The sequence below is a fragment of the Solenopsis invicta genome, chromosome 4 (genome assembly GCF_016802725.1).
Source record: "Solenopsis invicta isolate M01_SB chromosome 4, UNIL_Sinv_3.0, whole genome shotgun sequence".
In the NCBI taxonomy this organism is placed as follows: Eukaryota; Metazoa; Arthropoda; class Insecta; order Hymenoptera; family Formicidae; genus Solenopsis; species Solenopsis invicta.
The window spans coordinates 21,619,472-21,644,074 of record NC_052667.1 but is presented as its reverse complement, the minus strand read 5'-3'; the positions used below and the strand labels follow the sequence as shown (position 1 = coordinate 21,644,074).

General features: G+C 45.1%; 1 protein-coding gene across 24 annotated transcripts in view; it reads right to left on the bottom strand.

Annotated features, from left to right (window-relative positions):
• The window catches only part of LOC105201456 (CUGBP Elav-like family member 4), a 574,742-nt gene that overhangs the window by 113,067 nt on the left and 437,072 nt on the right, over window positions 1–24,603 (bottom strand). For 2 of the 24 annotated variants that reach the window (XM_039448061.1, XM_039448066.1), the window contains one exon: window positions 18,587–18,668. The exons of the other annotated variants lie outside the window; for them this stretch is intronic. In XM_039448061.1, coding sequence (XP_039303995.1) covers window positions 18,587–18,640 — 54 coding nt within the window. In that variant the 5' untranslated portion in view covers window positions 18,641–18,668. Of the gene's footprint in view, window positions 1–18,586; window positions 18,669–24,603 lie in introns of those variants that run through there. 24 annotated transcript variants of the gene reach the window in all.

The window sequence follows — 24,603 nt, the reverse complement described above, 5'->3', positions numbered from 1 at the left end:
GCGCGATAAAGAAAAAGTACCGCGAAAGGCGAGGGGGGTGTAGGAAAGGCTTTCTTCGCGCCGATCGGGCGTGAAGCCCGAGGCATCGAGCGCCGTCGAACGTAGCCCGTAATGACGACGTGATGGATGACCGCAACGCGGAAGCCCCGCGGCAACCTGCAGCCTTCGAAGCTTGCCGTTACCCGTCCAATATGTCGACGGTGTTCTTCGTGGGCGCCACAGGGAAGGAAGTGTGGACGCGGGGGCGGATCGGCGATGGTCTCGTTCAACGAGGCGTGCCATGAGCGATAGCCAGAACGCAGCGAAGGCGATACCTCGAAACTACGCGACCTCCGTCCGGCGCGGCGGCAGTGGCGCAAGCGATTCCCGCGATTCAATTCCTTAATACCTCTATCCCCCGTCTCCTGTCCTTCTTTCTTTCGCTATCTCGTTTCTTTCGATTTCCCGCCACTCTTTTTCTTCCGCTTCATCCCGCCCGGTGATTCGCGGCGGCGGTGGTGGCGGCGGGCTGTTACCGTCGACGCTGACGCACACGCGTGCAGTGACTGATTCCGCGGATATATTAGTTCCATCGATTCCGGGTATCAGCCTCCTCTCGAACGTCCGTCCGAACCGTCGGGAGCCGTCCCGGCTCGCTTTAATGGATGACGAGGGAAAAGAACGAGTAATAGCGGAGAGATTAAGCCTTTCAGACTCGAGGGTATTAAGTTTTGGACGGGAACGAAAGAAAGGAAAGGGGCGGGGGAGAGGAGGATAAGGGCGGCGGGAAGTATCGCGAGACACGACGGGAGCTGCTGGGGATTTCGAGAGCCCGATAAAGAAGGACATTTATATCTCGCTCGCCGTGATCGGTGCTCGACGATTATCGACCTGAGAGACGGCGGCACTAGAAGAGAGAGAGAGAGGAGAGAAAGAGAAAGACAAGAAAGAAGCGAGGGCAAAGTTTTAACAAGGAGTTTGAGAGCTCGGCCTGACAGTGTTGAACACGTGGATCGGTGTGCCCGATCGCGTGATAGAGCGTACCTTTTTTCGACGTACATTGTCTCGCACGCGAACACTGCTCAAGAGGAGACGAGTACGTTATATCAGAGGTCATGGACAATATAATTTTTATTAGCGCCACGTTACACGCGTGGCGTTAAAGCCGTATAAAAAGCAGATGCAGCTGGTAGAAATACGCGCGCGGTATTTCTTAATGATAGTGCACGATGCTAGGCACGCAATCGTCAATGGCATATGACGCACAGCTAAACTTGTTCATTTTACAACGATTCCTTTCATTTTCGAATTTCATTATTACCGAATTGAGAGATTTAATAATTTAGTTTGAGTTTTCACAACAACATTAATTGAACATTTATCTCTTCGGGTATTCTCTGCCGTGAAATTCGTCAATTTCGATGCACGTAAAATTACCAGTACCGGCCCCGTTTTAAAGATGTCACGCAATTTGTGTATTACGCGCGGCTGCATCCTTTATGCCATTGGGATTCGAAAGACGGGTCTTGGCTCCAAGACAAGAAAGCTTTATGCCTTTACGGTCCAAATGGCGGACTGCCGGATTAACCCATAGACGGCTCGAAGTGATGGTAACTTTGCCCCAAGGTATCGTTACGGAACGCCGAAGAGGACTGAAACGCAATGGGAAGCCGCCTACGTTGCTGCGTTATCGTCTTAATTGTTCAAACTCGAAAGTTTCCTTCCTCGGAACAGTACTCGTCCGTCATGGGTTTCATATACATAGGATTACATGTATAATACATTTCTAAGACTGCTCGTCGTTACAAATTTCACGATAAATTCGAAGTCAATTTGTTTTAAGTGAATATTTTGATCGGTCGTTACTTTGCTTCGCAACCTTTAATATTTGACCTTAAACAGCTTCGTGAGTGGCGCGTATTAAATTATATTACCCTCTTTATGAAATTTATGAAACGAGAAATAAGATTTCGCTGTCCGTTTATAATTGCGAGCTTAATTCTTATAAATCTCAATTATTTATAGCTCGAGAACACCATCGAGATTTCGAGCATGGGAGCAAACGATACTCTTTTTTTAATTTCATTTCTTGTATCTGTACGAAAAGAACAGTTTTGCTGAAGTGTCTAAAAATTTAGCTGGATACAGATCTGAAAATATTATAATTTTCTGGATACAACGTTCAAATTGGTTGCTAGAACGTCAAAACTTTTTGCAGCCTTTACTCATCACGCTTGAGTTTTGTATGAATATTTTGTATAAATATCCAAAGCTATTTTCAAATCTGTTTTTTTCGCGTAAAGTTGATGATGGAAAATGCGTAATTTTTTTATCGCTCTGCAAAGTAACGTCGAAGTATCGGAAACGGGCTGTATTTTGCAAGTGTAATTACATGCGCGACTCCATTAATTTTTTAGACTAATCGACGCGTGTGCGTCAGATTTTCAACGGAATTAAATGCGTGCATACATTTCAAGATCGCTTCTCGAAATTTAATTATCACGCATTCGTTAAATGATTCATATGCATGCGCATTAAATTCAATGCCTGCGTTTTCCGTACGGCATATCAGCGTGCGGCGTGGCCTGCGAGTATGGGAAACGCGATATCGTATTGATTCTGTACCAAATATTAAATTTTAATCAGACTGTCGATCTTTCGATCAAAAAATTGTTCTCCCTGTCAGGATGTAAAATAATATGAAACGGTACACGAAATATTTTGATTAAAATTTCGTCGTCGGAAAGTTTTCATTGAAATAGACTCAGATTCTATAGAGAAAGGATTAAATTACATATAGTAGTTTACGAAAAATGATCGAAGCATGGATATACATTTTGTATATGCTGCATATCTAGTTGTATATTTATATACCGTGTATATAAAGGACGGGAAAGTCAATTCGAGCAATGAATTGTCCTTTCATTACGGTTGCATAACCAAATTTGCTACAATATTTAATCAAACGTGCAAATCTTCGAGATCTCCAAGGTGTCACAGTTAACGACACGTGAAGCGTACAATTATAAAAGTCAAATTACAAGCGCGCAGTCATTTACATGTCTAAATATTGCAAATATTGTAAATATTGTATGTACTCCAGTGAATGTTTTATTTTAATTGAAACTAGTTGGATCATTCAATTGAGATGGCGGGTGGGTAGGTATGGGGGAACGACGTACTATTACATTTTAATTGTGCCAACTTAGGGGACTTCGTTAACACGGGGCGGCTGCAATTACGTCGGCAGGTACCACCCTGCTGCGAACCGGGGGAGGGGGGGGGACATTTTTCCATTACGCTGAACCTACGGCGCCTGAATTGTAATAACGAGCAGCAGGGAAATAAATTAATGAAAAATATATTAAAAGTTGAGACCGTACCGTGACGCAATAGAACGAGGCATTACAGCTTGTTTCGCAGTTTACGAAGTAACCAGTAAAGACGAGGGAGAGAGCCTTCAGGAAATATATTCGTTAAGTATTTTTCCTTTACTTCAAACGTAGAGCTGCCGCGCGCACGTTTAGCGAGGATGGAATTAACGAAGGATTCCATTAGCGTAAATCCATCAAGTGCTAATTGTACGATACACACTGCGCCTACCGTTTCAATAATGTATAAAGAAAGAAAGAAAAGAAGAAATATGTGCTTCTACATTTACCGACGTTACTGTAACTGTAGTTACTGTAATGATTATTCTGTTAAGTGAATTACGCATGCACATATAACTACTAAAGTTATGCGGTACCTTGCAGGAAGTAGCTTCCATTAAATTAACCGATAGTGAAATAGTGTTTTTCTTTAATACTTCTCTGTATAACGAATTTTGTATACAGCGCCTCACAGACGAAAGAATAAAAGTAAAATGTTAAGTAAAATGTTTCGCGGATCGTGAGAAATTTTAATAAAAATCTCGATTTCTAATTGGAAAAGCCTAACACACATTGATTTTGTTGTTCGTCCGTAATTAATAACCGAAATGCTGACAGAGGCGATCTTCGAATTCATCAGGAAATCACATGAATGTCCGGAGATTCATTGAACCGTGCTTGATGAAATATATCTGATGTTAACGCTTTCGTACAAAAACTCGTTCATTGGACTCGTATTCATTTTTGGTGGATTCATCCAAGGCAATTATCGAGGGTGCATAGTGTAAATTCACTTGAACGGACGCGCGTCAACACGGGTCTGTTTATTACCGACTGCCATTTCTACCGCGGTTTGCGATCAATTGTTCCTCGACGTGATAAAAGGGTTGCCGCCTGACTAATTGCGGTCGAAATTATCCCGCGGATTGTTCGCGTCGTCGATACATTGAAAACTTGATTCATAAAAGACTTGCAGTTTACGAATATCCGTATTGAAATTCATTATAGAATCGCAATTACACTTTCAGCCTTGTTTCAACGAGATTAAATAGCGATTGAAAACATTTACTTTACCGATTACGCCTTCCGATCTGCAAAGAATTGCAAATTATCTCTATGCCGGGCGCAAACAAGTAGAGAAAAATATAATTATCGCGCATCGTGCTCTTGCTTTTCCCCTTGAATTTTATTTAATGGATTTATTTGCCACGCCCTAAAATTTCGTTGAAAACAAAATTCAAATAACAACATTGGTGTATTTCGCACAATATTTTTCGATCGCACAATAGCTGCCTTTGAGCGAGGCTCGCGTTCGTTACATATTGGCTGCATTGCTGCCAAATTCATTATAACCATGATTAATTACGGAAGATTGGTTTGACGCTACGAGCAATATCATCAAAGCGGGACGCACATATAAAATTTTTCGGAAATATATTTGTTCAGTTGGTATTCGATATTTCTCTTTCTGCCCTTAGTTTAACAGTAACATTCCATTATTATGTAATGGAAATATATTAACTTCTACAATGCGCGCTTTGGTTAATAATAAATTTCGTATATTTACTTTTTTATTAAAATGGGATATTTATGGGTATCAAATATAGGTTTAATTATAACGGAGCGGCTCATATAGATGGTCTGCGCTTGTATTACTCAAAATTAATAATAAATCTTGTTTACCGATTGTACGGGGGCTTAAATTACCTTCTATTGTTATCCTAGCGTTTTTGGTCGGCCATCAATTTTGTTCGTTGGAAAATATTGCGGTTTGACTATTGCATTTGCACCGATACCCTTTCATGATTCCATTGCAACGTACGTCACGTAATCTTTTCCGTTGCATTTCGACGGTTGATCAAAGTAGCGTTTTTTGCGAATCTCGCGAGCAACATTCGTTTCTCCGCGTTAGTCCCCCTCGACGGCACATGCTCGCTTGCGAACGAGTTTCAGCGTGTCCTTTTTTTTATTTTATTTCCTTTGATGAACGATACCGGCACGCGTATCGGCAGAATGCTGCGGCGGCGGTCCTTTGCCGCGCGGCGCGGCGCCCCGAGGCGAAGCCGTCGACCGCCGACAGTGTGTTGTAACGACGACGGTGAATTAGCTTCGTTACGATATCACGGCGGTCGGGTACGATTGTACGTCGCGGCGACTAGTCCGCGAAATTCGCGGATAGCGGTGCGGCGCGGCGGAAAAATATGCTCGCGTGACGCAGCGAGGCGAACGATTTCGCTGGCGGAAGAGGGTATAGAGAGAACCCAAGGGCTGTCTCGACCGAGAACCGAACACACCGCCACCGTCGCGCCCGTCGCGTGGATTAAAGCGTAATTTCGTCGCCGGCTTATGCGACGCGTAATTGCATTGTTACATCCCTCTTATGTACGTGTATAGACGGCAACGGTGGTTTCGGCAGCATGCGACGTCGATGACGGCGACGACGGTTGGGGTTTCCGAAAGCGGCGGGTTTTAGAGGGAATTTGCGTAGTTGGATTGGATATACGCGCACGCGGCGGAGTTGGCGCGGCGTTGACGCGCCGGTCGTCACCGCCCGCATTTCTCCGCTTCACCCTCGCCACCGTGGCCCACCGTCGTCATCGCCGTCGCCGTCGCCGTCGCTGTCGCTGTCGTCGTCGTCGGCGTCGGCGTCGTCGCCGCCGTCGTTGGGCCGGAATTAATTTTAAGTTTTAATGGAACGTATCGCGCGCACAGTTCGCTTTTACCAGCCTCGACCTCTTACTCTTCCCGGTTCTCAGGGCCGAGAGAGCGCCACGGCCAGCCGCGATCAGACTCGATTCCATTATCGGCAGCGAAACTTTGCGATACTCTTCGGCCGATAGCCCGCTTCTCGGGTCGCACCCACCTACGACGGAGTCCGCCGACAAATCCGAAGGTAGTTTGAGTTTCGGCCGAGTTAATCGCGCATGAATACCACAATCAAGGGTGTACCTTATACCGTATACGCGCGCTGCCCTCCATCGAGCCAGCCCTCCCACGAACGTGTACCGGAGCAAACTGAGTTAGCCGGCTTTACGACGTGGTTTGTCGCGACCAGAATGTCGTTCCCAGATCCCAGTTCGTGTGACCTCTGACTTTCATTTTATATGGCCCGTCGTTTTCTTTGCGTTTGGGGTTACAGCAAAGTACACGGCATTAACTCGCGCAACGTTGCGTTAATATATGATAGTTTACTTAGCGCTTGCTGAAAAATGTATCATTTACATTGCCGGGTGCTTATATACACATCCGTAATGGCGGCGTTTATTAAACTTATGCCACACCCGTCGCGAATGAAATTTCATCGATCCATCCGCGAATCGTTGAGCTTAAGGGATGAAGCCGTGTAATTAAACCTTAACCCTACGACTACCTAGACGCACTAAGGACGGGACCGGGGAAAGGATTTAGGCTGTTAATCCCGTTAGCGAAGTTCGTTACACCGATCTCTCCTTTCCGGCGCCTTTTCACCCACGGCCATTTGATTTGCCGACTACGACGTCAAAACTTTTCTCTTTACTCTCTCTCTCTCTCTCTCTTTCTCTCTGTAACATGTTGGACAAAGTCAAAGCCGCGCTGACAGGATATCGAAATACGTCGTCGCTTTGATTTTGCCATCTTTATATCTCCGTAAGGCTTCGTTAGAAGTTATATTTCTTAATTATTCCACTTGATAACTCTTACAGATTGGTCTTTCTCTCTAGGGAAGGCGATATTAAGATTTTTACAAGTATAAGATTTCAAACAAGATTTTTTCACGAACACACTTTCTAAAAATATTTTTCTCTAATTTGTTTTACTTGGGAAGAATACACATCAGAGATTATATTTTATTTTATTTTTCTTTGCAATAAAATATCATCATTTGAAATGTATGTAAGCTAGCTATTCGAGGAATTGCCCGAGCGAAGCAATTTTGAACGAGGACGGTCAAGAGTGCGACATAAATACCGTTGGCGCGTGGTTACTGCCCGGGCAACTTAGCATTTCAGATCTCTGACGGTAAATTCGTCAACAGCGGCTACGAACAATCGAAATGACGACGGTGGAGGACGTTAAACGATTCCTTGTGTTTATCCGTGTCCTCTGCCATCCAATTTCGGATATCGCGTTTGGCGTCTCGGTAGACGCGTGTGGTAATAAGCTCGAGAATATCAGGAACCGGAGTAGTAATATTTCTCGTCTGTAGGAGAGATCGCGCGTCGGAAGTATACCAACTTTCTCGCGCGAGGCTGTCACGTCCCGGGAGATTTCCCTCTTGCGATGATAACCTGTTTATTTCTGTATTCGTATTAAAATAAAAAAAAAAGAGGAAAAAAATACGAGGCACAATATCGCGCAAACTTGCGAGGTCCGTATTTCACGCGCGAGGATGTATAAAATAATGGAACGCCAGTGGAGATTAAGCCACTTGTTACGCTGGCTTATTGGAAACTTCTCCGGAAACTGGCGCTTCTCTTCCGCGCCCATGGTAGTTATCAAAAAAAATAAAAAAATAAAAAAGTAGGAAAAAAAAGAGATCGCGATGAAAGTTCGTATAATTACGTGGTAAATTATACGAAACGTATATTACACCGTAGCAACAAGTTGAAGAAAAGTACGCCGTAAGTGACTTCATTAAATTCCCATTTAAGTATTCGCGAGAGAAGCAGGCACGTTGATTACGTCATTCCATACAATATTGCCGGCTCGGGGCGCTGTATTTTCTCCCACTCCCGCTATCACGGAAGAGGCTTTCTCGAACGCCTTGACTCACCCTCGGGTGTTTTCGATCAAAGCTTCGCTCTCGACGACAATGGAACGGATATTCACTGTGCGAAAGTGCAAAGAGAGTCCGCGCGCTATATTGCGGATCGCCCTGGGCGTGACTTTGAGAAACCCCCGTCGATCTGATCGAACGACGTATTTGTATGTTCTCGCAACGAGACGTCTCCGCCGTGTAATAAGGCGAGACTATTGACGAGCGCGACCTTTTCCGAGCTGCATACGTGATAACGCGGGCCGAATTAATAGGACGTTGTTACTGCGACACACGTATTTGACCGTCCATCTGTACATTTATTGATGATGCAGATTTAATTATACAGCACACTGACTGCCTCGACATGCTCCGTTACATGAGGGATAATGTCGGGCAGAATAAATTTGTACATTGCGTTTCCGATACCGTCTCGTTAATCCCGCGCGTTCCGCGTCGATATTTCTGAACTAATTTTCAGATACGTATTTAAAATACGTCGCGCGCGCAAGGCAGAGAGAGAGAGAGAGAGAGAGAGAGAACGACGTCGGGAATTATTAAATTAAATTAAAGTCTCAGCGCGGACGGCTGACGAAATTGTTTGTGCGATCTCGAAAAAGAGAGAAGGAAGACGTATTTCGTTGATGGCAGCGCGGGTTTGCTTCCGTCGTCGCATCCGTCCTGGGATGGCCAGGGGAGGCAGGCGTTCTTCGTGTCTGAGATATTCAGTGAATGTATCGATTCCCGACTAGGTATTCGCAATGGGGTCTTAAGGAATTTAATAATCCGGCATCGGCAACTTTCTGGGGTGCCCTTCTTTGCGGGCACCGGCTGCGTCGTAGTATTCCGATTATCGATCGGTAAATAATTCAATCGGACGTGAGTAATTGCTTCCTAGATCCCTTCTATCCCCGCGTCCGGCGTTCGCGTTCCTCGCTATCATCGCGTTACGCAAATAATTGGTTAGGTCCAGTAGAAAAATGATCTTCTAATGATCGATTTATCTCCGGTTGTTCCTTTTCTCGCTCCTTTTTAGAGCGTTACTCAACCAAAATAACGCGAGAAAGTAACTTTTGGAAAATTAAATGGAATCACTTTGCGTAAACCGGCTTTCGCTAGGTAAATAGGAATGCTGATGTAAGTAATCGTTTTATCCGAGCGAAGGAAACACAGAAGTGGGTCAAGTTCAAGTTGGAAACGCTTTATCTTGGTACTTGAAATTAAACGAGTCATTTGTCGTTTTCGACTGCATTTCCTATTGGTTTCCGTCTCGCGCGATTCAATTTGAGTCAGATTGGAATCGCCGCTGTCCTGTGACGATATCGAGAGCCGCATTTTTCCATTTGTCAAGCGGACGTACGATTTGTCCTCGACCGTTGTCCAGGGTAAAATTCCCATTGCTGCTTCATGTAGCGCCAACTGGGAGAACAGTGAGAAAGTTCGCCGCATTTCACGGAAAGTATATCAGCTACGTTTCGCGACAGCAGTTACAAAATTCCGTCTTCTCTCCGGCAAAATATGTGCAATACTCTCCGGTAAAAATGTCCTCGCTGCCAAGTTTTATTATTTTAGTAAACGGTAGCAGCGCGGGGAAAAAATTTTTGATGAAATCCTGCAGCGCGACGTAATATCGGTGTTAAAAGAACAGAAATACGAGCGTGACGCTGCAGTCGTAGGAAACGGATATTCGAGCGCGATTAGATTTGCAGTAATTAAAATTATCATTGTCCCGTACTTTTCCCCGTTGCCGTAAATTATCGAGTAACAGTCGCGGAAACATTGCGTTGGGGATAATGCAAACACGGTGTATAGCGGCGCGACGAGGCGAAAAGGTAGGCGTGGTAGTGCTGCGACTGGCGGAAGTAAGTGGTAAAGACAGAGCTACGATGCGCCGCTGTTTACATCGCTGTCACTTAATCCGTTCGTTAAATAAAGATCTCTGCAGAAACGTGGCAAGGAAACTTGTTTACCGGAGTCCTCGCGAAGCGTTTTCCCGCCGCTCTACAATTTCCGCGCGTGGCCAACCACGCGCGATATAATTATATTATCCGTTATCACATACCGCGTATTATATATATGCAGCCTAGGTCTTTATCCAGCATGCCACATTGTGTTGCGCGGCTTATTATTCTCATATTTCGCGAGTAACGAAAATCATTATACGTTCTCGTAATGGAATAAAAGGAGTCTTTTGCTTGTTATAACTCTCGCGTCAGGCGAGTTCGAATACATGATAAATGCCGCGAAACTACAAGAGAAACGTATTTATGGGCGGAAAGAGGCGCAACTGAAGGGCATTATTAAAATACATTGTACTGCGGGACCGTGATCGAGGCACGAGGAGTGGAAAAGCGGTAGGGTCCGTGGGACACTGATACACCATTTGGGATCCTTGGGGAATACTAATGGCAGATCGTGGATGTTTAGTGCGTTCTTACAGCTAGTGCATTATTGATGCGGTTCTGAGTCGGCCCGAGGGCCGAGCAGAGAAGGGCCGCAGAGCGGCGATGGCGAAACGTTGGCTGTAGACCGCGGGTGGCCCTTTCGAGAATCCACATCATTTATGTATGTAGAGGAAGCCTTTTCGAGGATAAGAGGCGGCATGGCACTCGTGTGGTGCCTTCACCTATCTACGATGTATAGCCGGAGTTATCTTCATTCGCAACTCCACGCGGAAGATCCGAGAGAATTATTGCTGTGTGTACGTGCCCTCGCTTCAATTATTCGTTTTTATTTGCGTGTATATCACATACGTTTATTCGGAACTAAGATTGCGTTTACATTTGTTTATCCGCACATTTCACGTGATTTCCGACATCGTTTTTTTTTTCCTTCTCCCCTTATTCGGGACGATCTCGGAAAGATTCTTTGAGCGCTTGCGACAGGTCTCATTTTTCAAATAGGTATCTCGTGCCAGGTTCCCTTTCTCGCTCGACCGAATAAATTGGCCGAACCACCGTATGGATAACGACGTGCGGCCGTACGCCGCAGCGACGATAGTAGTCGCAGAATTCGACAAGACCGGCCTTGGACCGTAGCCAAGGCCGTGCGCTTATCCTCTCGGATTTTCTCTCTATTTGAGAACAAACGGAACGAAACGATGCAAGTGGTGTCGCTGGCACGACACGCCGGTGCAACCACCAGTTGCTACCACGCTATCAGAGTGAGGTCGAGCAGCATAGAGCGAGGGAAAGAGAGAAAGAGAGAGACTGAGAGCGCGAAAGAGCCTTGAAATCTGTAACGTGTACGGGCGCACAAGCTCACGTTTTACATGTTGTAGGCCTACGTAAAATGTAATACGTAGTTTCATATCGCCTGTTGCATTCGTAGAGTGTTTCTTTGTAAGGTCCGCCCGTTCCTTCTCGGAGCGACGCCAACGGAAGCCTTGACAAATTGCTTCCGTGCGACAGAATGAGTCATCGTTTCCAGTTGCAGCATTGTCGTCCTTTCGCACGTTATAGTATGCGTTTATGTACTTCTGTGAGCATCGGAGAGGCTGCCAGAGAGAGGTTTTCTTGGCTCAGGTGGCTCGTAGCGGGATCATTCGCTGACGTTTCATGATTTATCGTTATTTCGAATTTCGAGATGTACGCGAAATGAACTTTTAGAAAGAAAATAGACGAACTCAATGTTACATGACAATTGAGAAAGATATTAAGAAATAATTAATTATAAAAAAAGAAGAAAAAGCACGGTTTGCTAAAGTCCGATGTGCCATCTACAAAAAAATATGATCAAAGTATTAGTCGTATCGCAAGATTTTTATTATGACAGAATTTTCCGATATATAAAAGTTCGCTGCGCGATTCCTTCACAAAAATACGATATCTCACTGCTCTTTAATGCTTCGCGTAACGTTAGCGCGTTCCGTTTTAATTAAGATTTTGAGATTGGAACTTTTTACAGTCGGTGGCACTCAAAAATCTCAACGACGACTCGGTTAAGGGCGAGTGTGCTTCGCGCAAGTTCCTCTTCCGCTGTTACCTGGTCTTGAATTCGAAGCACGGTGGCGCGGCGCCAACAAGTGGTCCATATACCAACCGGCAATTCGCGCCTATCCAAGCTACGCCCTGATTCTACGTGCTGTAATTACTAATCAATATTATACCGCTCTCATGCGTCGTATTACGCGGAACGTCGGTGAACGTGTCCTGTAATTTGAACGGTTCTCGTCAGCAGCGTTCGCATAACACTTCGGCTCTCAAATCTCTCGAAAAGCTGCAAATTCCAAATTATCGGATGTAATCGCTGTAATAATCGCGATAAACCGTTTATTGCTTGAAAAACCTTCATTTGCGATAACAATGCATATTCCGATATTACATCGGTTTACGCGATAAACACCAATAAGTTTTAATGCGAAGTCATTAACATAGGATTTAATTATGGAAAATTTAATCTCGGATTAAACGTATTCGTGCGCGAATATTTAAAATATTTAAAATATGAGTTTTATCATTTCGCAACTACGATTTTATCTTGCATTTAATTTCGACTAATTCAGTATGCACGTTCATTTGCATGTGGAAAATAACATGGTGCGCATGGGCGGTATATCTTAGTTACTTCGGGCCGAAGTAGCATCGAATACTGACGGTCGAGTCGTTTCGAAGTGGCTTGAGGTTAGATGGAGAGCGCGGGTTCGGTCTCTCTTCTCATTAAGTTGAGTGTTGCGTGTTGCGAGGAGGCTCGAGGGGCACTCACTACCCCGAAGTGCAGTAGACACGCCAGCGAAGCGCTCACCCCCGAGCTACAGGTTGCTACGGAAGATTGGCGACTTAAAAAGCGCTTTGCCGGAATAACGGGACGAGTTTGTCGATTAAAGCTCCGGGAGCCGATCGAAAGCGGCGAACAAGAAGACGTCGCGTCGCGTCGCGTTGCGTCGTGTCGCGTCGCGTCGCATCGCGTTGCGCGGATATCTGCAAAGCTGTTGAATCCGCTGTTCCATCCAGGGGAATGTCCGATCGAACAATTTTACAAGTCGCCGTTGCTATGCTCGCAGCTTTTGTGCTGGACTTTGTGCTGAGTGCTTTCGCGACGGAGTGCACAGCTCGCAGTGTCGTTATCGCGGTGTCCTTTCCGTCTCTCCGTGCAAAAGGGAAGGTAAGAAAATTGCAAAATGTCGAGCGTCGTAAGAGACGACGGCGACGGTGCCGACGAGACGGATTGCTAAATCGAATTTCTTCTAAAGGACGGGAGCATCGGGGCGACCTCTGCTGCTCTCAAGCCCCGTCTTCGAAAGGGAACGGAAGGCTTTAGCAGGCACATGGGGTATTAAGCGTAGTCGGTGAACACCTTCTAAGTGCTGGTAAGTAGGGGCTCGAGAGAGGCATATGAGATAAAAGAGCTCGGTATGCGAACGTTTGCGCACGTGTGCGCACGAGGACACTCTCGGGGAGCGAGAGGAGGAAAGGGGATGATGGCCTTATTTCATAACGACTTGCCTTGCTCAAAGAAGGAGCAGGTAGGTGGTGCCACAAACAGTCAGGTGTACACACGCCTTTCCCTGCGCAGACCGTATATGTTTACGACGTGCATTCGCGGCGCGTACACACCTACACACACGTACATCAACGCACACGGTCAGACGGTTTCCGTCTCGCAAAGACCAAAGAAAAGGTCGCGCTTCGCAAATGTCTCCGCGGCAGGCGAGGAAATGCAAGGTGGATTCTCTTTACGAAATAAACTCCGCTTCGTAAACGTCACTACGTCCACTTCCGTCCTTCGCTGAAAATGTATTTTTCTCTCCGCGCAAGCAACGCGCCGCACCGTTTCTCGGATACTCGCGTCGGGAATTATTAAAAACTCTTTTTGACGAACACGACGATCGTCATTGACGTTGACTCGGTGCCCGGGCATCGCGCGCGCGCGAGTTTTGTTTTATTTTCATGTAATTTTACGAAGAAGCACACAGGGCAGATATGAAAGTTGCCTTCCTTCCTTTCCTTTGGTGGCGTTTACCCTTTTGTTATCTTCCCTTGCAATTTCGAGGCTACGTTCTCTCTTTCCTCCTCTAGCTTTCGCCCTGCCACGCGCACCGCGAAAGTACCGTCATTACAGTTCAATCATGCTACTTTTCTTTTATACGGTGTGCGCTATTCGGAAAGCGTCTCGACTCGCTTCACCCGTCTCGCTTTTATACGTCCGCAGGTGAGTATATGAATTTCTACTACGCGGTAAAATTGCTTCTGTGTCTCTGCCACGGTGTCTCCTCTTTATGGAACGCTAACCTATTTCATATCGTAGTTCATCCTCGAGATAATAAAGCACTCCCTCCCCTCTCCCCTTCCGCCACGTTGAGCTCTATCGTGCACTATCTTTTTTAACGGAATTTTGAGTTTCGCGAGTATCACTAACAATTTTAAAATACTTAACGAGATACCACGTGTGAAATTTCAGGACGTCAAATTTCACGAAATTTCACGAACGTGACTGTTCCTAAAATTGTGTCGGAATTAGTCGAGGACATTGCGTGCTGAATTTTATGGAAGACAACCGCAATATGCGCAATCCATATTGAATGTGAACTAACACGGTTGCGGTTTCAGGCAACGTCACGTATAGCGAAGGCCTCGGCACTTCGGCTTGACGTCATGTAATAGGTCGAAATAATTAAAGACAGCAATTACCCGTACACACAGCTCTACTGTTATTAACTCGTTAATAACATCGCATTAGGGCTTGATCGATACAAAAAGCTTAAAATTATTTCCAACTGTAACGGGGGGGACGCCGCGCGCCGCCGCGGCCATTCAATTTGCGGGTCAGAGAGAGAGAGAGAGAGAGAGAGAGAGAGAGAGAATTTAGATCTGGCTAATTTTTTTTTCTTACGAATTTAGAAAGTGTTATACCTCTTTTTTTCGTAATCTGCATGTATATCGCAGAACTTCCTTGGACAGCATCGCGGAGACGGGGTTTCGGACGGACGTTGATAGCTAGCTCTAGTTAAACTTCCTAAACCGTCGTCGATTGAGTTAGAGTTTACTTCCCTGCCAAGCCTGCCGGTGAAACCTGCGTCGTGTCCGCCTTGCTTGCACCGAGTTTGGGCTCAATTTGGAAATTGCGTCCGATGCGCCCGCTGCTCGGAGCAGGGTACACCTTTCGCTCCCCTCCCCTCTTACGAAAATACGATGGCAGATTGGGTCTGACATCGTTAAAATTTTAATACATTGCAAATAGCATACGCGCGATATCTGCGCTATTAGCGCTGCGGTTACTGTTTTGTAGAAAATCGAGAGATTCTTTCGCAGTTGAGTAAACATTCATGCGAACAGGAGGGTCGCGCGAATATTGCATCGCGACGTGGCTTTTCCGCGGTTCACCACGCGTGAGTTACGAGTCCGCGAATCGATACTCGGCGATGAATAATAAGCGTCCCAACACTCTTGCATTATTGGCAAAAACGATAAATCGGTGTATAGCGAGATTTCAAAATTTGCGGTGGAAGAGACATGACATACGCGTAGCATACTTGAGCGCAGAATGGATACGAGTACGATCGTTCATCGGTAACAATGAAGTCGCTTGTGCGAGAGGAAAGGATGTCTCGTTGTTGAAAGAGACAAAAAAAAATCTGTTTGATTGTGACGTCCCGCGCACGGATAGAGTTGGACACGTTGAAACGCCCTCCAATTTATTATGAACCAATGAGAGCCGCTCTTCTCTGATCGGTTTTGTCGAGAGAATTTCGTTTAGTTAATCGGTCGACGTGGTTCGATGTCACGTCCCAATTTGGCCAAGTCTGCTCTGAAAAGCCAAATCTGACGCGGTCTGGATAATTGGGAAAGGATATTTCTGAAAATCCTCTACACTCCAAGAGTGTGATACCTTCTGTGCAGTTAAAATTCTTTTCAACGTTCGCGCATTAGCGTAAGCCTTTTTGTTTTAATCGAGCGTTTCAATTATCTGCATCTTCCGTGCTAATCAATAGGGTGAAACGGTTTTCTACATCGTTATCATTTTCTTTATTAATTTTTTCACGATTAGAAACAGTATAAATATAAAAAAAATTAACAATTACATTCTGCAACACAATTATCATATACCTTCTGCTTTTTTTATAATCAAAATGTACCTGTTAGCTTCGTAAAGATTCTAAAGGTGCATATGCGATATAAATCTTAAGTGTGTCAGAAATTACTTAAAATTATAGATACATTTATATGATTAACGAGAATTTGAATTGCTATACAAATAAATCGTCCATTTTATAGTTCTTTTAAATCTCACTGAACTAAAAATTGGACTTGAGTCGTTAATGTTAAATAAACAATACTCTGACAAAGTGTCATTAAAATACGGTTCAACAGGTGCATCATACGTAAGATCCACACGTAGCGACGATAACTCGGGACAGGTTGTTCTTTTAGTAGTGCAGCTAAACGTGGCGGCGACGGCGGCAGCGGCGGCGGCTGCTACTGCTGTGGCTGCTGCTATTGCTGCTGTTGCTGCAAATCTCGGGGGATCGCTTTGTAAGTCGGAGGCCGCGCGATACATAAGTGATGCGCCGTTAAAGCGGCCTCCGTGGAGTGGAGTTAGTTCTGTATGCAATTGCTCCGTTCCTGCCTATTCTCCGGCGTTTCGATCCTATGCCGGGTTATATATCGTCGCCATTAGCCACTTCGGACTAAAACGCTCATCTAGAGATAATATACCGTTCCCCTTTTCAAATGACATATAGATTTAGGTATTGTTTCGTTATCTGCAGATAATGTACCCCGTTTCCCTTTTCCACAGCGACATATAAATTTAGATATTATTTCATTTCAACACGTGTCATTAACACATTTCAATTACACGTAAGATAGTTTCGCCACTGTACACTTCATATTCATCTGTCGTCCGTCTCTTTGAAATAGCTCATGTTATGCAAGATATTCAGTATCGATATTGTGTTCGGCTGGTCCGATTTCTATTTCTGGGCTCAAAGAACGCTTTCATAATACGTATTGTAGCATATTATATTCTATAGTCGTATGTAATTTAATGTATTTATTTGATGCGTTAAATGTTAATCGTTTGAATGCAAATAATTTTTTACGATATCGCTGTGAATCACCGAAAGTACGAATATGTATATCGGAAGTATCGTCATCCGAAAATTTTTTGACTTTTATCGATTCTCGCGCTACTGGTCGCGCATCACGCCACGCATCTCTTTCTATTAAATTGAACATTGTGCACGGCACTGTTATATTGTCACATATACCTTGAAAAGGTTGGCTGCTCGTTCGCGCTGACGCGGTAATCTCGTTACCGTCGAAGCCCACAGCTGGTGCGAGCTACCTGTCTGCGCAGTTCGCGGGGGCAAGGGTCGGGCCATTTAAACATTCATAGAAGCTACGTTGTCGTCGTCGTCGTCTTCGCCGTCGTTGGCTGCGGGAGCTGGCGACGCGAAAGTCCCCGTATGCGTGTGTACATATGTAAAAGGCTTTTACATAGGGCACGCGTGTGCGTCACGCGCGAGTGTACCACGGTAAGACGGCGGGCCGTCCTGAAGTCTTAATGAAGCCCATTCAAGCGGCTATTATCGCGGAGACCGCGTAATCGTCTTCCCGCGAGAGGCGGTTCTCACTTAATAATCATACCCCATATTCCGAATCCCGCAATAATGGCTTCCCAGCGCTCACTTCACCTCTCCGCGTAAGCTGTTTTCCGCGGCGGTTCAATCTCGCGGCGCTTTTCTCAACGCGAGAGTCTGCATACGGTCTGTATAACCGTTGCGATTTCGGCGATGGTTACGGTCGTCGTTTGTGATTTTCCAGGAAGTTTCGGAGGATGTGGTCTTTCCTTCTGCGCGAATGCAAGATGCATTTAATATATCCTTCGTGCTCTGAGAGTGTGAAGGTAGGAAAAAAAGTGCTTATAGTCGCGACGACTGCTCGCATTAAAAATTAACTAGCTTTGTATTTTAATAACCGTCAGGGTACTAACAACGCGAGGAATAATTGTCATTACGATTATCTCAAGATTTTCAACGAACCGTTCATTAATCAGCAAGTCATCCCGAACGCGCTTTGCAATGCACTGACTTTGATCCGCTCGCATACTTTACTCCCTCGCCGGCAGTATCTGTATTTGTATCGGAAAACAAATTTGTCCTTGGGATAATGGATGAAGCGGTCGCCGAGTCACGGAATGTATTCCAGAAACGTGCGCGAAATTCCTGCACGGCTTTGTAATTAATGAACTTGAGTTAAATGCAGTACCTCCGATTACTAACTTGGATCTGGGGAAGGAGACGTGTTGTAACGACGTAGTCGTGTGAAAAGAACGATAATTGAATATTAAAACGAGAACATTCGCAAATGTTTTCCTTAAATATATCTCATTGATAGAATTATTTTAAATTTAAATTAAAGTGTGACTAATTAATTAATTTTAATTTTGCAGTTAACGCGTTAATATTTAGATCCAAAAGAGCATTATCTATTGAAGTAAAAGCTATTGAGTAGATTGTTTCTAGAATCTAGTATTGAAAAAAAAAAGAATGATTTCAAACCTTGACAGGACCAATTCCTATCACATGGCATCCTACTTCGGTTCCTCCTGACATGATTGTTAGTTATCTCTTGCCAACTTACCTGAAACAAACGAAAGAAAATATTCTTTAGTATCTCCATAAAATTACTTTTATCTCATTTTACATAAAATAATTTTGATATTTAATTCTTCATTTTTCTGTCGACCATTGTTCTCAAAGAACTGAAAGTCGTAAAGTTCAGTGGAGAAGCGAGCGATAGAGAAGAACATCGTGCCAACTTTCGCCATTAGAATACAGCTTTCGCAACGTTTTGTCTACGTCGATGCTAACACAGTCGCGAAGGACAATGTTCTATGTCTTCCGATCCCTTCGAAACATTTGGAACTTCGACGCGAGCTACGTCGGTGGATAATGAAGAGACTGCACGTCCCAGATAAACACGACTGTAGCTAGTTGAGAGTACACGAGGGAAATAGTTTATTGTTTAGTGCCGTGCGGTCGGATGTTTGTGCCATGGGGGCTGCTGCTGATGGCGGGACCGGTCGGTGTATTATAGGGTGTAGCGCGCGTTTCGAGATGGAGAGTCGGCGAGATGGAGTTCCGCGTACTGCGAGCCACTCGAGGACGAGTGCTAAGCACACGGAGTACCAGAGCTTCCATTCAAGCCTGCCTGCCTGCCTGCCTGCCTGCCTGCCTGCCTCTTCGCTACGGTGTGGTTGTTGCTGCGTCCGCGGTAAATGCAATCGCGCGCAAAACATCCCTCGCTCTCTCGATTCGTTCTTACTTTACCGCTTCGTACACTTGCGCCGCAGTGCCCTGTAAAAATTAATGAAGCCACGAGCTCTTCCCGCGCCGGGAGTTTGCGCGCTTAATAATTTAATCGTGTAAAAGGTGTATAATCTTAGGAGCACAATCTATAAAACTCATTAATTCTATATAGAGAAGAAAGATGTTAGAGACTTATAATTTCATATGCATGTATTATTCTAAACACGGGGCTATCACATTTCGATATTATCTTATAATGTGGAAGTTGTGGAAACGAACTCTGTAATTAGAGTTCTAGTAAATTACAGGTAGTACAACTTCAAACATGATACAAATTGTATGAAATAAGATTCTCGAGATAAAAGTTTGATAATTCTGATCTTACTGTGTATCACAATCATTGGTTTATTTAATCTTACTGTGTAAAAGTTGCGTAGAAAATTTTTTGTCACAATTTTTTGTTCTTTTTTTTGTTCGAAGACATAATTATAGAAACACAAATATAACATAAAGTTCAAATCTGAACACTGTACAATTTGGAATATTATTATTTTTAGTTTAGCAATCATATTATTTTTTTTTCGTCAAAAATTGTTCTATTATGAAATGTAGACGCTAAAAAGTAACAGTTTATATATGAAAAATACTACAATTATATCATGCTTTTTAAAATAGCACTTGTAGCAGTACATTTTTTAATTTTTCTTGAAAGAAATAAATTACGTCAGCAATAATTTCTTTTTTATATTTGCGTGTTAACTAATTCAGCATAATTTAATTAATAAAAACTATTTAATTATACTTAAGTTTAAATGTTTGATTACATTTTGTGTTAAAAAAATAAAAATATATATTGAGTTTGAAGTCGTATCACCTTATCCTAATATAAATTCAGAATCTTTGAAGTTTGAGGTATTAAAGCGTGAATGTTGTGAGACGGTTAATCATGGAAATACATGTATAGTATATCACATGTCCACTATATTATGTTTTCTTTTTTCTTAAAAAATACGAGTCTCGAATCTGTTCTGTGGTGCACGAAGGAAGGATATAACTTAAACGAGACGTTACCTGAACGGTATGAATAAAGATATAATAACTCAGTCGCGGATTCTCTCCGTAAGGGTCGACCTCTTCGTGGCTCGTCGATCCGAATTTCTAGCGAGACTTACAGCGCGCGCGTGGCGAAGGAGCTCCACCCCGGTGATTTCGGTGCTCGAGGAATCAGTGCGCGGCTCTACTCTCGTAATATCGGAGCCCCATTAGAAGCGACTGGGTTCCTGAATTGGGTTTCGAAAGACGTCACTTTACGGTGGAAGCGCGACGCTATTACAGGCACTGCTAGTTACTGCGATAGTTCGAGAGGGTACGGAGTAGGCAGGGAATGGGGTAAGGTGAAGCGCGTAGTTTCGAGGCATCTTGGTGCTCCCTGTCGCCTTGTGGAGGGAACCAACGGTGAAAGTACGCCGCAGTAAGGGAAAGATGACAGAGGGTGCGCGGTCCGCCTCTCACACTCTCCCCCGCTCACCCCCACATGCCCACCCTCGCCAAACTCTCCTTTACCTTCCCCTCTCAATTTCTCTCGCTCTCTCATGAGCGCGGTAACATCTCGATGGTACAACTTCTCCAACGGCGGAGTATCTCTACTAACGCCGTGCACGGAGCAAGTTTCGTGGCGAGAGTGCACACTCCACGTAAATTAACTCGCTTACTTTGGGCTTGATTGCATATCCTTATGGCTCAGCGCCCCCCGTCCCTTCTCCAACCGTTGATCGGTTTCCGCCGGCGCGCTTGTTCACGCTCGGAGCGCCCGCGAAAGCATAATTATTGGCGAAGAATGAATTTTCATTAATTCAACAATGCATCGTTATACGAAGGAAATACGTTTCCCGATCGGCTTAGACTGAATTTCTTGAGAGGTGAAATTAACGAACCGCGGTTTCACCTTTGTACTCGACACTTGGTCGCATTTTAAGCATGTAATATTTACAACAAGTTACTTCGATGCGCAAAGAAATTTGTTTTCAACTTTGAATTACAAAATATTAAAATGTTGCAGAAACGATTGGACGATATAATTTTTTTTGCGAGAATTCTTATAACAATGTAACTGATGAAAAGAGTCATCAGAGTTAGAACGACGGAAGGATCAGCAAAGCCGTAACTCGATATCATATTACGATTATGCAGTTCGTTGCACTCCTTCGTTCAAGCAGGTAGGTGGTAGGGAATTCTAATCTTGGATTATAGTTTTCGGTTAGCGCAACGCGTTCCTTCGCGTTCCTCACCATCTCTCAACCATCTAGTTGGATCGTACAATATGTCGTCCTTGACGTCGTCGCCGTCATCGCTGTCGTCGTCGTCGTCGTCGTCGTCTGCCAGTGTCGAATGTCGGCATTCGACTGTCGGCAGCTAGGCGTGCTCGACAATGGTCCGTAGACGTTACCAGTTTGACTCTCACCGACACCGACGGCTCTTGTCGCCGCCACCGTGAATTTCCTATAACTTTCCATTGAAATCTCCCCCGGATAGGAATAAGGGTTGGTAGCTCGAACGACTGCTAGAGACGGTGGGTAGGCGGGGAGAAACGGTGGATTGAAATCAACTGCGGCAGCCTCGCGACTAGGTCGGCACGCTGGTCGAGACGCTGACGTCGAACTTATGTGCGAGACGCGACGACTATGCCACGCCGGCAAAGAAAGAAATACACGGAAGACCTTTGTGTGTGTTCGAATAATATCGAGAAAGAGAGAGAGAGAGAGAGAGAGAGAGAGAGAGAGAATTGAAGAAATCGAGGGAAGGTGTTCGCGATCGCGAAGGCGGGTGAAAGGAGCGCACTAGATGTTACGTGTGCCCGTATTTTGAGGTTGCAAATAAGTAAAAACCATTCTTGCTACGTGTAGACGAGAGCAGTCTATAAATTGCTGAAAGCTTAGAACAGTCAATCTCCATTCTCAATGTAGGCTGCAGTCATATAATGCTATTGTAATGTTTGATCGCCATTTGTGCCATGTATATACGTGATTTTTTTTCTTTATTTCGACGTGTGTGAAATGTAATTAAACCGTCATATATACAACCGTCTCGCACCATCGTACGTAGTGAGCTTTCGCAGGAGTTGGTGCTGAAAGGCTCTCGGAGAATCAAAGGATCGAGTCTCACGGGGGCGAGACGAAAGGAAACATGATACTTCAGAAATTCGCGAGAAGATCGTATCTCTTGCGAGAAGAGAAAGGTGGCAGGAAGGAGGGAGACCGGGCCGGGCGAACTAATCAAGGATTTCTCGCCTTGAGCCGCGGAGCCCGGGCTCGTTTCCTTTTAGGTGACGACGACGACGACTACGACGACGACGACGAGAGCGTGGATGAAAGAAGAGGATAAAAAGGGACGAATGGGTACCTATCTCTCCTTACGGAGATCCGGCTCGAGTTAGTGTAATGAAGAGCTTTATAATACGGTCCACCGACATAAACCGCTGGCAACCAAGGGGAAGGGGATCGCCCAACGGTAGAACCAAGTCCCTGTGGCGCGAGAAATAAAACTAGCGGAGGGTTAATGAATATATAACGTTTCGGCTTGATCTTATATAACGAGAGAAAGCTAGCGGGCGAATGGAGCGGCGATTTGCCGGATGGGCGACGAAACTTCGGGACAAAGTGTCCTTAGCCGTCATCTATCCTTCTATCGTGCTCGCTCCTTTCGTGTTTCCGCACCGTGGGCTCGAAGATTCATAGAAGAGGCAGAGAGCGGACGGACGACAAAGTCCTTCGCTAATTAACTCGGCGCATTCTACAAACTTGTAATGACGAGTAACGTCATATATTTTACAACATCATATCCGTCGAAGCTGCGTCGCGTGGTAACATAGTTGCCTTATTATGCGCTCCGTGTGCCGTTGTGAAATTACTTATTGCCGGCAGTAATTAAAGGCGCCGAGAATTTTCGTTCGATCCACCCTGTCGCGCGATATATTAAAAGCAGCGAAAGCGAAACGTGACAAATTTAATGAACTCTGTCGAGAGAAAGAGAGAGAGAGAGAGATTCTTTAATGTTAAAACTAATGGATGATTGCCGATTCCTTTTACAACGCAAAGCTATAAATGTCAAGGACTTTGCTATACTTTTTTCAAAGATTGCTGATTCATCTTTGAACGAATTAGAAAGAGAGAATTTCATTAGAATGAGTAGGATGTCATTGATCTTTAGGTCGATCGTCGCGCGTCACCTTAAGAAAACATTTTTTGTTCGTTAGTGTCAGCCGTGGACGTGTGCATTATTGAGTGACCGATCGATCATTCAATTCTCTTCCATTATTCTTTCACGGGAGTCGTCAGCACATACGGCATCGCGGTAACGTCTGCATAATAAATGTATCCCTGTACGTATATTATTTACAGCGTCGGTCCCTCGCGTGCGCGGATTGCCATAATTACCGTCGTACAACACGGAATTTCAAACGACGGAAGTAACTTCGGTCCCATTGGACGGTGAGGTGGATAATTGTTGCACGGAAGCGGACGAACGCAAACAGCCGGACGACGGGCGACGCGTCGCGTCGCATCGCGTCGCGGAATTTCGGAATCCAATATACGGCGCGTCATCTTGTTTTTCGCATTTTTACGGGTGGTCGCACGCGCACAAGAGTGTACCGCGGACATTCAGCAGCTCGTATTCGGCGGCTGTTCTCTCGTCGGGAACGAGAGAAAGAGTGAGGGCGGAAAAGCGTAGGGTGGGACGGGGGGTGGGTGGCCGGAGCGACGAATGGATTGAAGCCTGTGGTACCAGAAGCCCGACGCGCCCGTCGGGTAATTCGACTCGCTCGAGTACCTACCACCCTCTCTCGCGTGTGTAAACGCGAGAGAGGGTGCTGCCGGTAGGCAGGCAGGCAGGCAGGCAGGCAGGCAGACCGAGCTCGCGCTCGGTTGCGAGGGAAAGGAGAATCCTGCTTTGATAGCTGCGGGGGAAGTAGATTGGTAGGAGTGATGCGCCGGATAGAGTTCATTGGTTCCGCTCTAGATCAGGCGGGTTTACGCTTGAGTATAAAAAAAGGGATTGGAATGCTTTGGGATTGGTCGAACGCCCGCTGGATTGTTTGCGGCAAGCGAATGACGCACCATCCGCTTTTCCGCTGTACTCCGAGAAACCTCCGGCTATACGATTTTCCGCTGATCATCGGCGCTATCGATCCGAGGACGGTAGGTTGAACGCGCCGAAGGTCAAATTTGATTCTGTCGTAAGGCGTTTTTGCTCAGTTTAATGGACGGTTC